The following is a 16,711-nucleotide window of genomic DNA, read 5'->3' as shown; positions in this document are numbered from 1 at the left end:
GCGCTACGCTAGCCTGCTTGCGAGAGGACCAAGACACCAAAGATGTACCGAGAAATTGACAAGTGCCGGATGTTGACTTGCGATCCAACCGACACCCACCGAAATCGGCATCAGAAAAACCCACCAAAACCAGAGAAGAATCCGCAGGATACCAAAGACCAAATTCAGGGGTGAATTTCAGATACCTGAAGATGTGTTTCACCACCTGCCTGTGGGAGGTGCGCGGCAAAGCCTGATACCGTGCGCAGAGGCAGACGCCGAACTAGATGTCCGGGCGCGTCGCCATCAGGTACAGGAGAGAGCCGATCATGCTCATGTACTCCTTCTGGTCCACCGCCTCACCGTCCAAGTCCTCATCAAGCGCTGTAGATGTGCTGATCGGAGTCGGCTGAGGAGACAAGTCACTCATGTCGAACTTCCGCAGCAAGTCTAGTGTACTTGGTTTGATGGACAAAAGTACCCTGAGGAGTTTGCTTGATCTGCAGCCCGAGGAAGAACTGCAACTCACCCATCATGCTCATCTCGAACTCCCTGGATATCTGCTCAAAAAACTTGGAGACAAGAGCGTGAGAAGAGCCACCAAAGATAATATCATCCACGTATATCTGAACTAAAAGAAAATCAGTGACAGATCGCATGAGGAACAAAGTTTTATCAACACATCCCATTTTAAAGCCCTGAGCCAGCAAAAAGGTTTTCAATCTATCATACCAAGCTCTAGGTGCCTGTTTCAAACCATAAAGAGCTTTCTGAAGTTTATAAACACGGTTTGGAAACTTGGGATTTTCGAAACCAGAGGGTTGCTTCACATAAACCTCTTCTTCGATAAAACCATTCAAGAAGTCAGATTTAACATCCATTTGGAAAACTTTAAAACCCTTGGAAGCAGCAAATACAAGAAAGATTCGAATAGCTTCCAAACGAGCAACAGGGGGCAAAAGTTTCCTCAAAATCAATACCCTCTTTTTGGCAAAACCCTTGGGCAACAAGACGAGCCTTGTTTCGAACAACCAACCCATCCTCACCCAACTTGTTTTTGAAAACCCACTTCGTTCCGATGGGATTACAAGCAGGTGGAGGCTCGACTAAAACCCAAACTTGGTTTCTTTCAAAATTTTCAAGTTCCTCATGCATGGCATTGACCCAATTAGAATCAGAAAGAGCGTGTCCAATATCTTTGGGCTCAAAAGAGGCAACAAACGCTGAATGAGCAAAGCCAGCGATACTTGTTACCTTGGACCTGGTGACTCGCTCGTTGAGATCACCTAGCATCTATTGAGGTGGATGGCGATGCTGAATGTGTCGCGGTGCTTCCCATGTCGAAGTCGCCTCCTCCTCAACCAAAACTGGTGCCTCCTCAGGTGCAGCTGGTGAAGCCTGAGTCACCTCCTCGATCAGCCCCCATGAAGTAGACGTAGTCGGATCGGGGCCGTCATCATCGTCCGAGCTCGTGGCGGAGGCAACTGGGTCCACAGCACGCGTGGTAGCCTCAGCCTCGCCCTCAACAGCTTCTTCCTCCTCATCTTCAAAGATGGAGGTGCCGAGCTCATCATCTCCTGCAACTTCAAAGACAGAAGAATTGCACGGTGCAATCTCGTCGAAAGTGACTTCACAAGTCTCTCTGACGATGTTAGTATCAATAATCAGCACACGGTACGCTCTAGAGTGAGAAGCATAACCGAGAAAAATACCGTCAGACGAGCGAGACTCAAACTTATCAAGATTTCCATCTTTCAGCACAAAGCACCAGCAACCGAAAACTCTGAGATGGTCAACACGGGGCTGGCGTCCAAACCGCAACTCATAAGAAGTCATGTGCATGAAAGCACGCAAGAAAATACGGTTGGACACGTAACAAGCGGTGTTAACCGCCTCAGCCCAGTATTTGCGAGGAGTCCTATGCTCATCGAGCATCGTCCTCGCCATCTCAACCAGCGTTCGATTCTTCCGCTCTACAACTCCATTCTACTGTGGAGTGTAGGGAGAAGAATACTGGTGTTCAAGCCCTTGATCACTTCAAAAGGCGTCAAAACGAGTGTTTTTGAATTCTGTATCATTGTCACTGCGGATCGCTCTCATTTCCTGGGGTAACTCGTTTTTCAACCTCAAGATCAAGTATCGAACAAACTCGAAAGCCTCATCCTTGGTTCTCATGAAAAAGACCCAAGAATAGCGAGAAAAGTCGTCCACAATCACAAGAACGTACCACTTCCCACCAACAGACATCGCCCGAGAAGGACCGATAGTGTCCATGTGTAGCAACTCTCCAGGGTGAGAGGTCATCACCTGATTAACAGGCGGATGTGAAGTGGCAATCATCTTCCCGTGGCAACACAGATGACAAACAAGGTCCTTTTCAAACTTCAATTTGGGCAATCCTCGGATCAGGCCAAGTGAGCTCAGTCTCGATAACAAGTCAAAGCTCAAATGTCCAAGTCTCCTATGCCACTTCCACAAATCAGAAGAAGGACCAGCCAACAAGCAACGAGAAGGGCCAAGAGGAGTTCCAGAGAAGTCAACCAAGAAAACCCGATCGCGAGGTGTAATCCGACAAACCAAATCTCCTATGGAATCCAAAACACGCGAGCAACCCTACTTGAAGCGAACCTCAAACCCCTCATCAAGAAGTTGCGAAACCAAGAGAAAATTAAAGCCAAGATTCGAAACCAAAGCAACTTCTCTCAGGGTAAAGCGATCAGAAACTCGAACAGCTCCAAGTCCACGTACCTTTCCTCTTCCATTATCCCCGAACACAATGTACTCCTTTGAGCGCATCGGGGAGAGGCTGGAGAACCATTTGTCATTTCCGATCATGTGGCGCGAACAACCGGAGTCCATCATCCACCTGTTCTCCAAGCCTCCGACCTGCACATCAGTAGTGAGACAAAGGGTGAGCAAATGTCTCAACACTGGGGTTAGCAAAGTGAGAAGCAAACCAGTGTCGAGCCATTTGCTCTACAGAAGGGTTAGCAAAACCAGACAAAGCGTATCCCCCATCCCGTCTACCGCGTGACTGACGAACACCACCACGAGGAAAGCGTGGAGCCTCAAAACCTCCACCAAAGCCTCGGTCCTGTGGTCCATAGTCGTACTGAAAACGACCAGGAGCACGACCGGCAAAGCGACCACCCGCTGGAGCACGGTAACCACCACCGTCTCCCTGACCTCCACCTACACGGCGCGCCCTTACATCTTGCCTACCACCACGCTGAGAAGGACCATGCACCCGAGCAGAGTACATGTCCGCGTTCCGTCTCTCCTGTTCTCTCCTCATAGCCCGCTTCCTCCTGAAGCAAAACTCCTCTAGGTGACCTTCCCTGTCACAGAACTCGCAGTGGTACCTCACCTCACGCTTGGGAGGTGGAGGCCTAGCCTGCGGACGGGGAGGAGCAGCCCTCTTCTTCTGGGCAACCTGGGCTGTGGCAGCAGGGAGCGTGTCGAGGGGGTTCCTCACCGCATTGGGCTTTAGAACCCAAACCTGCTTCTGCGAAGGTGCTTTCGGTGGTTCTTTAAGCACACCATCCGCGGGGTCAACAAGCGAAGGCTGCGTGCTCGTGCTAGCAGTGTTTCCAGCAGCCTTGCCAATCTTACCATACAACCTGTCAAAGTCTGACTTCGTGTATGTGTAACCGACCCCAAACCCATCACTACGCTTGAACTGCTTAATCATCATGCACAACTGCGGCTCACTGCTAGAAACCCAACTCAGAATCGCCCTAAGATAGGTATTCTCATTCTCTAAGTTGGCTTTCTCTACCGCAAGACTATCTAAATCAGCAATCAAACCACGGCAAACAGAGCAGTCAATATGTGGGCTAGACTCTACGACCTTAGTCTTTCCAAAAGACTTGATCAAGTGTTCTTCTCCTCTAGCTCCGACCTAAGCGTGGGACAAAACTTACAAGCGCCAAGCAAAGCAGGCCTAGATCTAAGCTCCTTTAGTTCACAAACAACAGTAGCAAACTTGGACTGCAAAGAAGCTAGATCAGACTTGAAGATAGGACACTCATCGCATTCAAGCACATCACTAACAATGGGAGCGTCCTTGACAAGTTCAAGCTCATGCTTGGCCTTGGCTAGCTAGTGAGACACGTCAGAAAGCAAAGTCTTAGCAACATCTAAGTTCGCGACGTTCTCATCATGCTTGGCACGGAGAGCAACAAGATCATTCATGTGAGATATGCAGCCAGCGCACTCATCCTCACTAGATTTCTCCCTAGCACAAGCCAGCTCAGCCCTAAGATTTCTACGCTCTCTAGCTGCTTCCTTAAGCAGCCTCTTCTGATTGTCGAGAGCGGCGTACAACTCCCTAACCTCTGTATCAAGCAGGTCGACCATGGAGTTTACCTCTGAATCGCTCTTGGATCCAGGAGAAGAGCCGGATTGCGTCGGTGTAGCATGTCCACCCAAAGACGCACGAGCACCATCAGCTTCGCCCGCCATGGTGCAGAAGCTCTTGCGCCGACCGGTCACCAAGCAAAGGCCGATGAAGCCGGTGGCTTCCTTGTCCCGCTTCTTCTTCTTCTTGTCGTCGTCGTCGGAGGTCGGTGAAGAAGAGCGGTCGGTGTCGGAGCTCTTGTCGAGGTCGTTGAGCTGCGCCAGGAAGGCCTTCTCCCGCTTCTTGGCCTTGTACTGGAAGCGCTTCTTGAGCGACTCCTTGTCGAAGCGTCCTCCCCGGTCACGACTGCGGTGCTTGTGGCGCCGACGCTCCTTGTTGGAGCCTCCCTCGTCGCGGTCGTGGTGGCGGTAGTAGTCGAAGGAGTTGTTCTGGCCACCGCCGGACTTCTTGGGGCAATCGGCGATGAAGTGGTTCAGATCGCAGCAGTTGTAGCAACCGGGGTTCTTCTTCCTCTGCCTGTTATGGTAGACGCGCTGGAACTTGCTGATGAGGAGGCACAAGTCGTCGTCGCCCAGCGTCTCCAGCTGCTCATCTGAAATAGAAGGCAAAGAGGCAAGAGAAAAGCTAAGAGCAGAGTTAGCGTTAGAGCTCGATCCACCTGGGCCAGTCACAAGAGCGACGCTCTTAGAAGGAGGGGCACCATTGAGCTTGGCTCGTGTCTGGTTATCCACCTCCGTGGCATTGAGCTTTCTGAAAAGCTCGTTCACGGTCAGAGTCTCATAGCCTGCAGACTCAATGATCGTGTTCACCTTGAGATCCCACACAGAGTGATCAAGTGCGTAGAGCAACTTGAGAGCCTTCTCGTGCTCTGTGTACTCAAGGGCACCAGCAGATCTGTTTGCATTGACTTTGTTCACAATCGACTGAAAATGACTGACATCAGGTCAATGCTCTCACTCGGCTCCTGTGTGAAGTTCTCGTACTCACGCCGGTGAGTCTCGAACAGTCTGGCCTTCACCTGAGGTGTACCCTCGTGGTAGTTCTCAAGACACGTCCAAATTTTGTAGGCTTCCTGAAAACCCTGGACGCGTGAGAACTCTGCACGAGAAATGCCAGCGAACAAGGCATTGACACCCTTGGCGTTAGCCTCGTGCTGGGTCACCTGAAGAGGCGTGGTCCGAACAGCCAACACCTCGTAAAGCTGGTTCGTGGTAATTTCCCAGACCTTAGCTCCCATGCTCTGCAAGAAAGCTCTCATGCGAACCTTCCAATAGGCATAGTCCTCGCCGGAAAACACCGGGATCTTAGCAAGACTCGCCATGGTCGCCGAGTGGTTTTCGAACCGGTTAAGGTACTGAAAACCTCAACCGAGCTTTGATACCAATTGAGGGATCGAAACTGGCGACCAGGGGGGTGAATGGGAGCCGAACAAAATTTCTCCGAAATTTGAAACGTCGGCCTATGTCCCAAAATCACCGCAAGCCCTCGAACCTAGGTCAGCGAGAATAGCTATGGACAAGCTATCTCGAAGCAGAAGACCCAGGTCGCAGTGCGGAAGCAAAGCGAGTCGAAACACAGAACTAGACTGCAGAGACCGGTCAGACCGGTTGCACAGACCGGTCAGACCGGTCGCTCCCAGACAGCCCGCCAACAAAGCTTCAAATGTCAAATCTCGAGCAAACGAAGTCCAAATCCAACGAAACTTGGAGGAAAGCTTCGCATCTACCACATGAACATATTCCCAAAAGATCTTTCCCAAAAGATTAACAGATCGTGAGAAATTAAGGGAAGATTAATGAGAATTGGGGTTTTCTCAAGAACCCAAAAATCTCAATCCGTGAGAACTCGCGATTCCTGCAGGTTTAGCACTAGGCTAGATAGAATAGAATCGTCACAACGAGTCCATCAAACCACGAATCGAAGAATTTGACTCCTCCAAACACAAAACACCTCAAAGGAGGAAAAATCAAGTCCAAAAACACAAAGGGAAGGGGAGGACGAAAAGCTCAGCACACACGGATGAATCTCAATACAATTTCATTCATAATTCACGGAGGAATTCACCTATACAAAAGCTAGAGCCGACCACACCATCATCCACCCTCTAAATCGAAGAGATTAGCTATAATCTAACCTCCCTTTGCGTTGGAGACCTTGGCCCTAACCTAGAGCAAGGGCAGGGAGAAGGAAAAACGAAGAGAAAACAAAAGGCTCAAGGGACTCAACTAGCCACGGGCTGGTGGGGGGTATTTATACCCGGCTGCTGCGGGCAGACCGGTCCAGGGGACCTGTCAGACCGGTCGGGTCAGCAGCACCCCGCTGTATAGTCTCGATCGACGGCGGAGCTTCTTTCTTCGACTCGAAGTCTTTGCTGCGATGCCGCCACGTCGACGAAGATTCGGTTCGCGGTTTTGGAGGGTCCGCGAAACCCGGGTAGGTGGCCGGTTTTGAGAAAACCGCCAAAACCTCACGCGCGGGAAGATTCCTGCCTTCACGTCGTGGCCCTAGACGCCGTTCCCGTCTCGGCCTTCTGACGGCCCTAGATGCCGCCCGACGCCCGTCATCTCCTCGCCCGCAGCGAGGCCCTAGACGCCGTCGACGCCCGTCACCTCCACGACTTGGCGTCTTCAACCGCCTTCCGCCTCCTTGGTTTTGTGGCGCAAACCAAGAAACCCGCCTTCTGTCGTCGCTTGCGCCCTCGATACAGGAGTGGATGCCACAGCTGCCGTCCGGTCCGAGCTCCGGTCCCGGCTGCCCTTCTCCGCCGTCCACCGCACGGTCCATCGGCCACAGCACCTCCACGGCAGCTCCCCGCCGACACTCGACGCCCGTGTACCTGCAATCCAAAGACCAAGCGCACGATCACACCGCACGGTTGACAATTCACTCATTACAGGCAGGGTAGAGTACTCACATTCCTCATAAACAATTTTAGTGCAACCGAATCGAGTAGTACTGTAGCTAGCAGTATGATGCATCCAAGGGCGGCACGGCAGTGGACATTGCGGCTTGTCCCCAAGAGAGCCAGCAAGGCTGCACGCGTGAGCCATAAACAACGGATGCCTCCATGTAGCCACGCAACGGGGGCAATGATGGTTGATAGTATCGGCGAGTGTCCAAGCGAGCGTGAGGGCAAAGGTGCGCCAAAAGGGCTGGATTCCAGGATTCCAAGTGCCCTTTCCATGTCCTAAATGGACTCGAGGTTTCTCTTTTGAGAGAGTAGCTATGAGTGGTCAAACGATGTCATTAGTCCTACTAGTGATTATTAGCATAGGTTCCGTCTATAATGGACACATGCCCGACACTAGATGTTGTGCAATGGGGACTCATGATAAGTTGATCTTGACATTTGTTGAAGGAAATGAGAAAGATGATTGGTGAACTTTTGCGCAGACTTTGCGGAACATTCTTGCCTGATTTTGAAGCACATTTTTGCGTGATGTTGTGCTAGCTTTAAGACCTGAACTTAGAAAAGCTTTGGTAAAACTCTGGATAGCTTACGATAATACGATAAAGAACGAATTAGAAGATTGAGAAGTTGAGCAGAGTTAAAATTGTAGAAGCAGACAAACTCCAATTCAGACGCTGAACAGTGTTGTTTGGTTTCCAGGACAGACTCATCAATTTTGCATGGTGGACACTGCAAATTGTCCATGTCATGTATAGGATTCAGGATGCTAGGCACCCTCCAATTCTATGCTTTAAAATAGCGAAAAGTCCGGTTTACACCCTTCAACTATCGCAAAAGTCTAATTTTCAACTTTCAACTACGAAATCGGACAACATAAGCCACCCAACTGTCAAAACCGGGCAAATTTGGCCCCTAGGGTGGATTTGAAGGTGATTTTCCATTTTGTGAGAATTAAAAATATTCAATTTTACACAAAAAATTTATAAGTAATTCATTTTAAGTCAAAAAATTATGAAATGAGTATCAAAAGTTTTCTAAAAATATAATCTATCTATTGTCACATGACTTGTGAGCTATTCAGATCTAATTTTTTATGTTCATAATATTTGACTACTTGCAGTTATGTCTATTATTTTTAATAACTAAGATTCAAATGGAGCAATAATAGATATGTTACATTTTTAGAAAAAAATTGGTACTAGTTTCATATTTTTCTGATTTAAAGTAAATTAGTTTTGATTTTTAAAATATAATTAGATTTATTTAATTTTTTAGAAAATGCAAAACCACCTTCAAACCCACCCAGGGGCCAAATTTGTCTGGTTTTGACAGTTGGATGATCTATGTTATCCGATTTCGTAGTTGAAGGTTGAAAATCAGACTTTTGCGATAGTTCGAGGGTGAAAATTGGACTTTTTCCTTTAAAATACGATGTTCCATTTGGCTGTATTCGCTTGGCTGTGGCTGATGGCTGGTGCTGATTTGTTATAAGAGAATAGTACTACTGACTGGTTGGTAGCTGGTGGCTAGTGCTAATTTAGTACGACAGAACAGTACTGCTGGCAGGTTGACTAATAAGCCAAGCGAACACTGAAACCGGGGTGCCACTTGCATGGTTAGGGACGGCGCCACACCAGGCCCTGTGATCTTTTCATGTCAACAAAGGGGTGGGATTGCTCTGCAGTACTGCGTGGTCAGTTACGTGTGGGGTTGGGGCCACAGGCAAGTGACCCGACTGCAGCCTGCAGAGGATCCTCTTCCCAATGGACCCTCCCCAGGCCCATCCTTGCCCTTGCCCTACGGGAGTCCTTGATACCATCGATATCCAGTGTGGATTGTAAAGAAACTTTAAAGTATCTTTTCAAACCATTTATCATTTTATTAATTAAAATTATTTAATAATGCATTTCTCAAATTACAACTTAAACTGAAACTATTCTTTATAGAGAATCTTTATTCTGAGCAAAAGAACGTAAATAGTCTGTGTATAAATTTTTTTTGCGACTTCACGATTCTGATAGCAGAGATCACTTTGGATCTGTGAGAGATCCAAGTACCATGGATGGTTTTGCATGAAACAAAGAAGCGAACCTCGCAAAAGAATAGAAGAAAGGAAGAAGCAAAGATGTTCAGATGCTGTTGAGATTCACCATTCCACTTCAACCAGAATGACAGTAAATCATTGTTCAGTGCACAAACATATTGGAACCCACTACAGAGTATAGAGAACTGAGTTTACTTGTGTGCTTCAATTTCTCTTCAAAGTACACAGCCAGCCAGTTAGAAGCAGCATACAGTTCAAATGACACATCCTACCAACTTGTTAGGGTTCAATATGTCCCAAAAACAATGTGGTGATTTGTGCAAGCAAAGGTTTGCAACATATGTGAACGTATCTTGATCAGTCAACTGCCATGGCATCTGAAGCACCGCCACTTCCTTCTTCTATGCTCATCTTCTGCTCTTCAGCGATAGCTCTCAGCTCATATGCTATACTCTTTTGCTCATCTTCAATCGAGTTCTGCAATTCATCAACCTGTAAAAGGTACAAACACATAAACAGATATTTCAAGATCAATCCACTATACATGTGGCTGTATTAAACTATTCTATCTGAATATGTAAGGAGGCTTCCAACGAAAGAGAACCGCACGAGAATTACCATTTAATAGGAAAAGACTGTACACTTTCTATTTACATGACATATGAGACACATGACTGGATGCAAATCCAATGAGAAAGGCAAGTTGATAATTAAATGCTCACACAGAGTTGGCTACTAGATTAATTGGGTGCTCTATTTCTTTGTGCCACTGTAACATACATAGAGAACATGAGCTGAAAGAAAAAGGGAAAAAGGACACTATGCATAAACTCACCACATGAAGAAGAAGGGCGAATTGCTTCTTCCTTAGTTCCAAAGTCCTTACACATGCTATATTCTCACCCTCCAAATCAGCTATCTCCTTCTCAAGGTCTGCAATGAGTTTCTCAGTTTCTGACCGCGGAGGCTGCAAAGAAACCAGCTTCCGGATTGCTTCACATTCCTCTTTGTGCTGTCTCTCGATCTTGCTCTGCTCAAGTTGCTTCTTAAGATCCTCAATATCAGTCTGAGCTTGCAAGATCTGACGCTCAATCTCAACCTGCAGCTCATTAAAGCTCTCCTTCTCCCTAATGTTTGCATCAACAACAGCCTTGCTTTTCAGAAGAGGCAGCTCAAAGGTGTTGATTTCCTGCAGGAAGGCCTTGTACAGTCTCTCACAGTCACTTATGTTATCTGCATCCTTCTCAATCTCAGTGGCAAATGACATGAACTTTTTCTGAAGCTTCTTTAGTGGTGGTTCACCCCTGGTAGTTGTCGTCCTAGTCAGAAGCCTGTGTTTAATAATCGCATCATCATCTTGTGGTCCAAACGCATAATGTGCAGACATTTCTTCACTCCTTCCAGCTAACTTCCTCCCTTTGGCAAGCATTTCGCAGTGCAGGATCCCCTGAAATCAGCACAGCACTGTGAAAACAGATATATTTATAACCCAAAAGTCTGGTAATTAGGTTGTTCCATTTTTGTGATACTGCTACAACAAACTATTCATAACTAAAAATTCAGATGAGTGTTTGTTATGCCAAGCCGTCAAAACTATAACAGAGGGAGGGGGAAAGAACTGATGCGTTATGCAAGTTCTTTGGTAGTGCATCTGATTGAGCACAATTATCTCATTTCTGAACCTGGTGCGCTAGCATTTAATTGTAAGAAAATGTCATTTGGTAAAAGCTACTGGCCAACACAAAAAATAAAACAAACCTAACTAGCACATCTGAACAATTTTGCACATCTATTATCTGCACCCCACAAATCCGAGCAGCTACCTGCTACTGCTACCCTGAATCCCAGCCATAATGGATAGTGAGGAACTGAGGAAGCGAGAACGCATACCACAGAAACCAGACGGTGTCAGTTCGCGGAGTGTGAATCTCTGGTGATGGTGAGGTGCGGCGGCGGAGGGGAGGGGCCGCCGGCTCGTCGCGCACGAGGTGGGTCAGCTCCGGCGAGGTCCTGGTGGCGCGGTGCGGCCTGCGGCGACGGGGAGGGGGAGGGCCGCCGGCTTGTCGCGCTCGAGCTGGGGCGGATCCGGCGAGGTGAGGCGGCTCGCTCCGGGGCACCGCCGATGTGGGGGAGGGATCGAGGAGACGGGGTAGGGCGTAGGAGCGGTCGGCGGCGGCTTGGCGCCAGGCGCGTCCGCGCGTGAGCCGGTGGGCGTGGGCCGTGGGCTGCTGCTGGGCGTTCGCAAGCCCGCTCCTGCCAAAAAAAAAACTGTTGGCCTGCAATCGAGGTTTCAAGTGGGCTCGCCAGCTAAGGCCCTCTACGCACAATGTGGGGGGTGTGGTGATGCTAAGAAAAAGTCAAGCCCACTGGCATCAGTCTATCGGTCTCTTTTTCTTTTCTTTTTTTTGATAAGAACATCGGTCTCTTGGAAGCAGCCCATAGCGTGAGCATCCGGGGAACGGGGGCTAGCTTTACAAGGTACTTCCTCCCAAAAAGTACCTATCATCCGGATGATTTTCTTTGTAGTTATCACTCACTTTTTAGACCAATCATATAGTGACATGTCAATGTTAAATATAAAAACGAGATCTAAGTGATACAACAATTTCTATCACCTAAAAAAAGCAACAATCTCTCATAGCAAGAAAACCAAGTGAGGTATCGTCTTGGATCGGTCTTGGATCGGTCTGACCGAGGTGCAGGTCTTCCGGAAGGCATAACTCCCTCATTCGGATTTCAAATTTAACGTTCTATATATGCATTTCGATCGTCTCAACGAGATCTACACAATAGTGCAGTCTAATTTGTAATTTGACAAACTTGTCTAGACCAATCTAACCAATTCATATGAGAGGTCTGACCAGTCTTGCCCAAATTGTACCTGAATGGTGCCACTTTTGGGTGTCAACACCAGCCCAATGAACACCGGCCGAGGACCTCCTACCAAAAAATCAACACGTGAAACAAAAAAATGGAGTGCACCAACTTACCGAGGAGCAAGTCTGAAGGCAAAGAGATTGATGGAGCCGCCCGCCGGCGGCCACCTTGACCTTTCGTCGGCGCCCTGCCCTCGCGTCGCGACCCTAAGGCCAACGGCAATGGGCTCATAGAATAAACAAAAAATGTCCCAACAAACACTAACCGATTACTACTTATGTAAGGACGCGCAAATTGGCTTGTAGTCCAATGGTAGGACGGTCCAGTGAGACGTTACCCACCAGGGTTCAAATCCTGGTGCTCGCACCTTTTCCTGAGATTTTCCTAGGATTTACCGGTGTTACACGTTAAGTGGTAAGCGACGTTCCCGTCGACGACGAGGCGCGGGTGTGAGTGTGCGTGCGCGTGCGTGTTGTGGACGTCTTCGTTGTACCGTGTGATTCTAAAAAAAACTTATGTACGGACGCAGCACGAATCTTGGGATGATCTTAACCACACAAAATTGAGTGAGAAAGAGACAGAGAAGCACCCGGGTGATGTATAGAAATTTCGAAGAAAAAAAAAACTTCACAAGTCACAACCATCAGGACAACCATGCCGACGCTACGTGACAGTCGAAATTGGGTTGAAATCCAAATCTTGAATTCGATTTCTCCGTAGGTTCGGTGTGCTATCTTTCGGGGTTGAGTCATCAACCTTCTGAGCATGGCCACGCTGCTGATCTAAGATTCAGTGTTGCCTTGACAATTGGTATTGACACCAGGAGTTTCCAATGTACTACTCATTCCGGATTTCCGGTTCTTAAATATAAGATATTTTAGTTTGTATTAAATTAAAATAATCTAAGTCTGATAAAATCTATAAAGGAAAATATTTTCATCTAACTTATCAAACAAGTAAATTATGAAAATATATTTTATAGTGAATTTAATCATTCGCATTTCACATTCAAAATATTGTTACTCATACCGATCCTAAGATTCAAGAGTGTCTTTATTGGCTTCTTCTTGGCATGGCTCAAGGTGTGGGGCTTGAGGTTCGTGTCCAGATCTAGTATATATCAAACTGAAATATTTACCTATTTTTAAAGCACGTAATGTTTTTCACCTCTATTTTTGGTTTAGTTCAACTTCTACCATTAACAGGTGGATCATAGTTCATTCCGTATGCAAGCCGATACAGCCTTCCATCCATGATTCGATCATACATGTAGAACGCACAGCCAACTATACGTCTCTGATATATACACAATCTTTGTATGTAGCAATGCACAAAGATATTTGCCTAGTAAACTTTTAAGTACTTATCAAATTGTGCTCATTTCCACTATTAGTAGAACAATAATAACGTGCTCTATAAAAGTTTTTCGTTTTCTTTCCTGAAAACAAGAGGATGGACCGGGTGGTTATATATAGATAGAATAGAATGCTGCCGGCACAAAAAAATGATCCAACCAGCAACTAACCCTCTTCCTCCTCAGAACAAGGGCAGACCACAACCCCGTACCAAACAGTCATCATCAGCCAATGCAAGCACTCCTAAAACAAACTTCCTCCTGAATCCTAGTCGTTCCTAATCATAGTCTCTGGACCTCGCCGTTGGACACGTTGGCCTCCATGCTTATATTTTTATCGACCTGATCGACGCCCGCCCCGCGTCGACGTCGCCGCCGTGCCCACACCAGATCCGCCGGATCTGGCCCGCGCGCGCCAATGCCGTCGTCCGATGATGGCGACCCTTCGCGCAGGCGGCTCGTCGTCGGCGTCCTGTCGGCGCTCATGCTCGTGGCCATGGTCGTCGGGACGGTGGCCTTCTTCCTGAACGAGAAGGCCGAGGACGAGGAGGTGAGCAAGCGCAACATGAGCAAGACGATGCGCAGCGTGGAGCTCTTCTGCGCGCCGGCGGACTACCAGGGCACGTGCCGCGAGACCCTGGAGGGCGCGCTGTCGCGGTCGGACCCGTCCGAGCACCCGCACACCGCCGCCACCGCCGCCATCGCCGCCGTCGAGCGGGCGCTGGAGCAGGGCTTCAACCGCTCCTCCGTGCTGGACGCCGTGCGCCAGAGCAACGACACGCTGGTGTGGGAGGCCATGCGCGACTGCCGGATGCTCCTGGGGAGCTGCCGCGACAACGTCGAGCGCGCGCTCGCCAGCATCGCGTGGCGCGGCGTCGACGGCCCCGTGCAGGACCTCCAGGCCTGGCTCAGCGCGGTCATCACGTTCCAGGGCTCCTGCATCGACATGTTCCCCAAGGGGGAGGTCCGCGACGAGGTCCAGACCACCATGGAGAAGGCGCGGGAGATATCCAGCAACGCCCTCGCCATCATCAAGCAGGGCGCTGCCCTCGCCTCCATGCTCGACCTCCACGCCGGCGAGGACCTCAACGGCAAGACCAGGGGCGGCCGACGGCAGCAGCTAGAGGAGGGGGAGCAGCCTGCGTGGGTGTCCAGGGAGGACCGGGAGCTGCTCGCCGGCGGCGGCGGCAAGGGCGGGCTCACGCCCAACGTGACGGTGGCCAAGGACGGCAGCGGCGACTTCAGAAACATCTCCGCCGCGCTGGACGCCATGCCTGGCAACTACACCGGGAGGTACTTGATCTACGTCAAGGAAGGGGTGTACGAGGAGATGGTGAACATCACCAACTGTATGGCCAACGTCACCATGTACGGCGACGGCTCCAGCAAGTCCATCGTCACGGGCAGCAGGAACATCCTCGACGGCACCAGGATGTGGAGAACGGCCACTTTTGGTACGGCCAAGGCCAATTGTTTTGATAGAAGTATCTGCTGGATCGTCGCTGACGCTGGTGGTCTTGCCTGCATCATTGTTGGCCGCAGCGGTGGACGGCGACAGCTTCACGGCGATGAGCCTGGGCATCCGGAACACGGCGGGGGTGGAGAAGCAGCAGGCCCTGGCGCTGCGCGTCAAGGGCGACAAGGCCATCTTCTTCAACTGCCGGATCGAGGGCAACCAGGACACGCTCTTCGCGCAGGCCTACCGCCAGTTCTACCGCAGCTGCGTCATCTCCGGCACCGTCGACTTCATCATGGGCGACGCCGCCGCCGTCTTCCAGCGCTGCGTCATACTCGTGCGGCAGCCGCGCAAGGGCCAGCCCGCCGTGGTCACCGCGCACGCGCGCAGGGACCACCAGCAGACCACCGGCTTCGTCATCCACCGGAGCCAGATCGTCGCCGACGAGCAGCTGCAGGCCAGCACCAAGGTGTACCTGGGCCGGCCGTGGAAGGAGTTCGCGCGGGCGGTGGTCATGGAGTCCGACATCGAGGGCTTCGTGCACGGCCAGGGGTACATGCCGTGGGAGGGCAAGGAGAACCTCGGCACGGCCTTCTTCGGCGAGTTCGGGAACGCCGGCGCCGGCGCCAACATCACCGGGCGGAAGGGCATGCAGGGGTTCCACGAGATGAACAAGGACAGGGCGCTGCAGTTCACGGTCGGGCACTTCTTGCACGGCGCCGAGTGGATCCCGGACAGCGGCACGCCGGTGAGTTTAGGGCTGTCCGGATCCGGCGCCGGCGCCGACACCGGAGAAGAGACAGCAGAGTAATGCTCTGTACCTGCTGTAACTGATGGTCAATACGTAGTACGAGCTTTCGTGTATGTATACTGTACATGTGTGTGCATGGTTGGTTGGTCGGCTTAATTCTGATGTACGTAGAAATTAATTAATCAATCATAGTGTTCGTACATATATACACATCATACAACATAGAACACAAGAGACACAGGCGTATATATTTCCAACCGACAACGGGGGGCTACTATGTGTTGGTCCAACTGATGACCTATTTAACATTTTACTGAAAAAAAATGTTGAACCAGTATCATAAAAATATTGAACCAACATCTCAAAAATGTTGAACTAGCATTTCAAAAATGTTAAACCAATTTTAAAAATGTTGCACAAATATTTTTTTCTCCGTCTTCTTCTCCGGTGCCGGAGGCTGGCGGCGGCGCGGGGTGCGGGCGGCGCGCGTGGCCCGCAGCAGCGCTCGTGGCCCGCGGCGGTCGGCGGGGGCGCGTGCGACGCGCAAGGCCGCCGCGACGCGTGGCCGGCGGAGCACGCGGAGGCGCACGGGGCCCGTGGGGCAGGCAGGGCGTCTGTGCGTGGAGCACGGCCAGCGTTGCTGCAGGGCGCCGGTGCCGTGCCGCGCGGCGCGCGGGAGGAGCTGGGGAAAGAGAGGAAGGAGGAGGGAGGGAGGGAGAAGAAGCTAGGGTTTAGTTGGATTCAAGGGCTATAGTTGTTTACACGAATCTCAAACACTGGAAGTTGGATATGAAAAAATCTTGTGGAAGATGTATATGATTGACGACCGACAATTCCACATTGGAAGCCAGGCCCGCCACGAGAATAAGTGATGGGCCCAAAGTTGTCTCGGCCAGGGCGCCAGAGCGCGGCCCAGCTCGGCTGCCTTATACATATACATTAGTTAGTGTACGTCGGTACGTGTACATATACATTAGTT

General features: G+C 50.0%; 2 protein-coding genes across 2 annotated transcripts; one reads left to right on the top strand and one right to left on the bottom strand.

Moving 5' to 3' along the window:
- Window positions 1–9,376: 9,376 nt before the first annotated feature.
- LOC120692298 (THO complex subunit 7B-like) lies at window positions 9,377–11,446 on the bottom strand. Its single transcript, XM_039975565.1, has 3 exons — window positions 11,185–11,446; window positions 10,130–10,741; window positions 9,377–9,786 (listed from the first exon to the last, which is right to left on the bottom strand). The coding sequence occupies exons 2-3, from the start codon at window positions 10,721–10,723 to the stop codon at window positions 9,652–9,654; spliced, it is 729 nt and encodes a 242-aa protein (XP_039831499.1). The 5' UTR covers window positions 10,724–10,741; window positions 11,185–11,446; the 3' UTR covers window positions 9,377–9,651.
- Window positions 11,447–13,694: 2,248 nt separating this feature from the next.
- On the top strand, window positions 13,695–15,943 carry LOC120691867 (pectinesterase-like). The gene is made up of 2 exons (XM_039975067.1): window positions 13,695–14,979; window positions 15,068–15,943. Exons 1-2 carry the CDS (start codon window positions 13,944–13,946, stop codon window positions 15,790–15,792), a joined length of 1,761 nt encoding a protein of 586 aa, XP_039831001.1. The 5' UTR covers window positions 13,695–13,943; the 3' UTR covers window positions 15,793–15,943.
- The last annotated feature ends 768 nt before the right edge of the window (window positions 15,944–16,711 follow it).

Source organism: Panicum virgatum, chromosome 9N (genome assembly GCF_016808335.1).
Source record: "Panicum virgatum strain AP13 chromosome 9N, P.virgatum_v5, whole genome shotgun sequence".
In the NCBI taxonomy this organism is placed as follows: Eukaryota; Viridiplantae; Streptophyta; class Magnoliopsida; order Poales; family Poaceae; genus Panicum; species Panicum virgatum.
Note: the sequence above shows the minus strand (reverse complement) of the source record. Positions and strands in the feature narration are given on the sequence as shown.

Bases quoted from the DNA above. Each gene is read 5' to 3' on its own strand.
- LOC120692298 (XM_039975565.1), bottom strand. From the start codon at position 10,723: ATGCTTGCCAAAGGGAGGAAGTTAGCTGGAAGGAGTGAAGAAATGTCT. The intron at 9,787-10,129 runs GTGAGTTTATGC...TACCTTTTACAG, and splicing joins TCGCCCTTCTTCTTCATGTG to GTTGATGAATTGCAGAACTC.
- LOC120691867 (XM_039975067.1), top strand. From the start codon at position 13,944: ATGCCGTCGTCCGATGATGGCGACCCTTCGCGCAGGCGGCTCGTCGTC. The intron at 14,980-15,067 runs GTACGGCCAAGG...TGTTGGCCGCAG, and splicing joins GTGGAGAACGGCCACTTTTG to CGGTGGACGGCGACAGCTTC.